The following is a 6,383-nucleotide window of genomic DNA, read 5'->3' as shown; positions in this document are numbered from 1 at the left end:
TGGAATATTTCTACTCATGACGTAGTAAGGATTTTTTAAAATTATTGCTTTGGATAGCTTGTACTGGTGATAGATGTCATATGCTAAATTTATTGTACTTGCAACAATTTTTTTCAGATGGCAGAACTTTATGAGAGAGAAAATCATGGCACTGCCAGAATGAGTAATACTTATCACTGGCCTGTATTTGATTTATTTGGCTTCTGTAGGACATTTAGCTGAAAAGTTATGCCAAATTTTAGATGTCATTGAAATATGTAGATATTATCAGGAACCAGGTCTGTTCTTATTTCTCGAAGTAAGAACTTACTGTTATAAGCTGATCTCTGATAATAACACTTAGAACCTGGCACGAGGAATTCTCATTGTCTACTAGTGCCACAAAGAGAGATATAAAAGATGTTAGGTCCTTTGAAAAGATGTATACTCATTCTATTCTCCTGTGACTCTAGGATATTATTAACAATCAGCATATTCTTCTTTTCCTCCTTATAACCCCTGGTTTTAAAAAAAGTCTCCATTAGTGTTTTGTTATATTGTTGATTTAATTTTGATTATATATATTTTCCAAAACACAGCTAAAATAAGTGACCTGTTTCAGGGAATGTAAATTATTTTCAGAATTTCAGAAATTGAAAAGGGATAAGAGGAAGGAGAAAATGCTGGGCTGGTGTGAAGCGATAGCCCGTAACCCTCACAGAATTCCAAACAACACGCGAACACCCGAGATCTCAGGGGATTTGGCTGACACCTCACAAACCTCCACATTGGTGAGTGGAAAGTTATTTTACCTCAAATTGGCTTGTATGTAAATAGAATGCTAAAGAAATGTGGGGAGGATGACCTTATAACTAAATGTTATCCTTGTTTACAACAGTATTTGCATTTGTATTATATAATATGTTCATATAGATTTGGTTAGTAAACTAACACAAACACCTTTGTGACATATAATATTAGAGTTTAATTCCAATCAAACAGTTGTTTTTCTTTTTATTAGTTTGGACATCATCCATTTGTTATGTTAGTGACCTTAAAATATTTAAATTAAAGTTTATGTTCTTGGATTCTATACTGCATGATGAAATCAGTTGAAGAAAAGTAAGTACGCAGTCATCTAAAGATGATTTAAAGAAAATCAGAATCCTACTTTTTGTATTTTTCTATATTTTTTCTAAAAATGTCTCCATAATAAAATCAAAAATTATAATTTTTACAACAAATTGTGATTTAACACAATTGCAAAAATAATCTGAAGACCAATTCAAGAATGTGGTCCTTCATGTTTTATTTGCTGCGATAAGTTTAAATGCTGGGCTTTAACTAGCCATCATTTTCCAGGGATTAGGACAAAGCATTCATTAGGAAGAGTTTTAAATGTCTTTGTTTAGATTTGGCTGTAACATTCTTCATTTTAATTTAAAGGAGGAAAATTCCATTCGGTCTCCGGGTTTTAAACTAATATTAGATATATTTTAATTATTGTTTTACCTTTTTATAAGAATGAAAGTGTTTTGATTAGCCTGATTTATTAGCAGTTGAACATACAATTAAATATGAACAAAGAACCATTTAGATTTTTTTTTTTACTGTTTATTTTGTTTTATTTTACAATTTATATTATTTGACTATCTTAGTATGTTTGGGCTGCTATTACAAAATACCGTAAACTGGTAACTTATGAACAACAGAAATTTATTTCTCATGGTTCTAAAGTCTGGAGTCCAAGATTAAGGTGCTGGCTGTTTTGGTGTCTGGTGAGGGCCTGCTTTTCTGATTCATAGATGGTGCCTTCTCACTGTGTCCCTACATGGTGGAAGGGGCAAATGAGCTCCCTCAGGGTTCTATAATGACACTAATACCGTTTATGAGGGCCCCACTCTCATGAATTAATCACCTCCCAAAGGCTCTACCGCCTAATATCATCACCTTGGGGGTTAGGATTTTGACATGAATTTTGGGAGGATACAAATATTCAGACCTTAGCAGTTACATAGAAATGACGACCTTCAATTAACCTTAGTGAGTTGATATTAAGAGAAACCATCTGAAAGAATAGACTTTCACTTGATAAAACATAGAAAGAGAAGTGAGGATCTTGCTTAAATCCCATCCTTAGATTGTAAGGGGAGGGCTGAGGATATGGAGAGATGTGTGCAGAACTACTGGGTATTCAAAGTTTTAGGGAATGGTTTCCTTTTGAAATTGTCATCTGCATTGTCTCGTCTCACTCTGAAATGACTTATGTATTATATTTGGATAGCATAAAACTGTGGGGCATGAGTTAACACTACTAAAACATTGTATTACGTAATAGGTATGCGTACAGCTGTACTTTATCAGGTACCATACTATAACCAAGCATTTTTAAGTAAGAAAAAATTACTGCTCCTGTGCTTTAGTGTGTACCTCCTATTTCATGGAATCATAGAACAAAAACCGTAAAAACTGTGAGCAAATTTTTGGACTGGCTTTCTGCCTATAATTGGGTAACCTAATAATAAACCTAATAACAGCTTCATTTTACAGATATGCACTGGGGCCCACGAAAATTAATTGACTTTCCCAGTGCCACTTATCTAGTAAATAATAAAAGGGTTACTAGGAATGGGACTTCTCAAAACAATGCTTTTTCTGCTACACCTCATAATCTCAGTTTCTTGATGACATTTTCTTCACATTCAATTAATTTTAATATAAAGAAAAATATATCAAGTTACTAATGGAATGAAATCCAGTAATTAAATCTAATGCTGTATTACAGGGGTAACCTCTATATACTTTAACATATAACCCCCAAATCTCAGTTTCTTAACATATAAAATAAGAGGTTTCTTCCTTGTATTATGGGCTGATGTGTGTTGGCCAGCTCTCCTTGGAGGTTCACTGCCAAGTCATGATTTAAAGATCCAGACTTCTACCATCTTTTGATGCTGCTTTTGTAAGCACATGGTCACAGAGGAAATGGAAGAGATTGTGTGGAACATCGAGCATGGGCCATTATGGAGCAGCCTTGAATGCATGGACATCCTTCCATTTCAGACCCAACAGAACTGCAAGGGAGGCTGGCTGCCTTTCTATGTGGCCAGAAAAAGGAGATGGAATTAATGGGCATATAACCCATCTCTGCCACAGTCCATCTTACTGGTCACCAGATATTCATGTCATGTTCCATTATCTCCTGAAAAGAGATGATTACTCTTCACGAGTGACAATTCAAATTCTTTCAGTCACTAATTTCAGCACAAATTCATGATCTCTGGTTAGCCATTGTCCTCATCAAATGATGAAAATGAATCACCCATGAACAATTTACCTGCATTTTGCAGTTCACTTCCCATGCACCTAATATAAAAGAGAAGCATAGGAAAAGGGAAACCACAATAAATTGTGATACTTAGATAAAGAATCAGGTACACGTGTCAATCACAGGCACAATCCTGCTGGAAAGACATTATAAAGTCTCCCAATCTAGAGGTCAGCAATAGGGTCTGAACACCTCCCTGGGATATCCTCCTTGTCCATAGTTCCCTGTAGCCTCTGGCTATGACTTCTCAGATGTTTCTCTTTTTCCATTGTCCTGTTTAACCGTGTTTGAAGTGCCTATTGAGAGCTATATTACCTTATTTTTTTTCCTGTTTGGGGAAGATAATGGGACCTAGAGTTATTTTAAGTTTTAAACATTTAAGTGTTATATTCCGGAATCATGGGATTTTAGTACTACAATACCCTGAGATCTCAGTAGGGTTTGCCTTGAGTCTGCTACACAAATGGAACTTTTCAGTGGGCCTTTGTTGTTCAATGCTTTCATCAATGTCCTGTTCCACCATTTGGGCTTTAGAAGAAACCAGCCATTTTGCTCAATAAGTCCTGGAAACTTCTGTATTCTGTTTCTCTATGTATCTGCCTTCACACTAGCCACTCATGTTTCTCTTGTAATACCCTGCCAAATGTAGCCAGTGATAGTCAACATACACTATTAAAGTTTTGTTTTCCAATCTCTTTTGAGTATTGCCAGCCCAGCAGACTCACTGTCTGCCTCTCTAGTTAATTCAAGCAGCAGTTTTACCAAGAGTTTTGACAAAACATTATGCAACTAGAAGGCTTTCTACTTTTGAATCACTTTCCTTTCTACCCGTTACCCAACCATTAAAGAAATACTATATATTTTAGATTTGTGCTATGGTGGCACAGGCTTTGTCTTCAAATTTCTGTATTTCAATGGTATAAAAATTGGAGTACAGTCAGCAAAACAGAAAGAAAACAGGCAATTTTAACAAAGAGAATATAATATGCAAAAGTATTTAATCTGGTATTGGAAAGCTAACATGTCAAAAAGATTCACAAGTTTAATATCTGTAGAAGTAACAACCCCTCATGCAGAAGAGTAACAAAGGGAGGAGGCTGGAATTGTTAGAACCTGAAAGGCTAGAGGACAAGCCCCTCAAAACTGTGTCTTGGTCCTCTGAGGAGGAGTGCATCTCCCCAGATACAGGTACCTCAGGGGTTCAGAGGTGGGATCCTGTGGATCTAGGACCCACACCCCTGAAGAGGATGCACTTCTCTATTTTTATACATTTGGGGTGGTGGTGGTGCAATAAGGATAGTTCAACAAGTGTAAAATAAACTTAGAAACTGTACCCAATATCCATTACTGATCTAAAGAAGCCTTCCTGGAGTGACACTGACAGAAACAGAATAAAGAATGAGTCGTTTGTCCTCCTGACTTCTAGTTGTCTTCAGGACTACCATTGGCAGAACCCAACCAAAAGCATAGTGGCAAAGAAGAAATCTGGTTTGAAGTCTCCCAGCTTTAGGATCTTGAGGTAGAATATAGAAAAATGGGTTTAGGGTCAAGAGGCAACAGTATAGAAAGTTAAGGATAGGAGCTTTAATAAATAAACTCAGACATTTCAGACTTAACATGACAAAGGTTTGCTTTTGCTCACCAGTCAGTCTGATACAGATACTATGACACTCCAACAAAAAAAATACAGAGTTCTCCTGCTGCTATTATATTATAAATATGGCTTTCGAATTTATCAGAGAAGAGAAACAGTGGGAGTGGGTAATCATGGAGATATATGGTTTAGGTTTGGAAGTGATATGCATCACTTCTACCCTGATACCTTTGGCGGGAAACCAGTGACATAGACTAATGGATCTTTAGGAATGATGAAAAATACAGTCTTCCTATATAACCTGAATAGGGAAATTGAAAGCATTTAGCCAGCCTATATCACAAATGCATTCCTTCTTTGGTAAGTAGCCTGCTTATCCTACATTTCCATTTTATATACCCATGCTTTTATTATTACTATTTTGCTGTCATCCAGAGCAGTTGAGCTTTCCAGTACAAATTATACCCCATCTAAAGATGACTATAATAATGATGGTGGCTGATTATTATGTTCCAAGAACTTTTCTAAGTGTTTTACAAATAATCTTATTTTTAATACTTAACTATAATTCGGTATGGCAAGTGTGATAATTACCCCCATTTTATAAATAAAGAAACTGAGGTATAGAGAAATTTTAAAACCGTCCAAGATAACTTAGGTAATAACTTGTGAAAATGGGAATCCAACAGTCCAATCAGTCTCAATCTAGAGGGCCACTCTATCACGCCTTTCTCAGGTTAAGGGGAAGAAGACAGTCATTATTTGGATTGTACATATTTGGCTAAACACAAAGATTATAAATGAGATAACAATTCATTGCACTGTGGCATAAAGACAAATAGGATATTTCCTTTATAATCTAAGATTATGCATATCTACTAGATTATTTTCTGCTCTGCATTTACTGACTTATAGCTAGTCTCATAGTCGTTTCCCACATACAATTCTCTATAACTGACCTGATTGAAAAGAGTAGTTTTTTTCTTTTTTTAATCTGTAGAGCAATTCATACTACCCGCATTTTAAATTCAGAAAATATTTATTGAGCTTAAAATCTTTCATAATGAATAATAACCTTGAGGGGTTTAGAAGATTATGCTTATTAAGCACATATCCTCACAACTGTAACCTAAGGGTGGGATGTGGCCTCATCTTGTATGATAGCCAGAGGAGAAACCTCTCTCTTTTAAATTTAGCGTAACATGATTTTACTCTTTAAAAACAAAAACATCTTATACCGACTATACCCTTAAGGAATTTACTGAATCAAATCAGAGTTTCAATATTAAATTTAAAATGAGAGCAAAGGAGATCATAAGAATCAGAAGTAAGAAGGTGAAACATTTTATGAGGATTACAGTTGAAAAATCCATGGAAGTCAAAACAAGAAGATTTAAAAAGTGTCATTTTAGATGGTCAGCAACGACTCCAGAGAAAATTACACTCCTATAATCAATGATGATTTTTTGAGGCTCCAAATAG

The 6,383-nt window shown here is 35.4% G+C and overlaps 1 protein-coding gene across 2 annotated transcripts in view; it reads left to right on the top strand.

Annotated features, from left to right (window-relative positions):
* Positions 1 to 616: 616 nt before the first annotated feature.
* Positions 617 to 6,383, top strand: part of MARCHF1 (membrane associated ring-CH-type finger 1) — a 317,618-nt gene continuing 311,851 nt past the window's right edge. Inside the window, exon 1 of one of the 2 annotated variants that reach the window (XM_078002722.1) lies at positions 617 to 770. In XM_078002722.1, the coding sequence (XP_077858848.1) occupies positions 660 to 770 (111 nt within the window). In that variant the 5' untranslated portion in view covers positions 617 to 659. The remainder of the gene's footprint in view (positions 771 to 6,383) is intronic. The other variant, XM_078002721.1, reaches the window with a different exon arrangement.

Source organism: Macaca mulatta, chromosome 5 (assembly GCF_049350105.2).
Source record: "Macaca mulatta isolate MMU2019108-1 chromosome 5, T2T-MMU8v2.0, whole genome shotgun sequence".
NCBI lineage: Eukaryota > Metazoa > Chordata > Mammalia > Primates > Cercopithecidae > Macaca > Macaca mulatta.
Note: the sequence above shows the minus strand (reverse complement) of the source record. Positions and strands in the feature narration are given on the sequence as shown.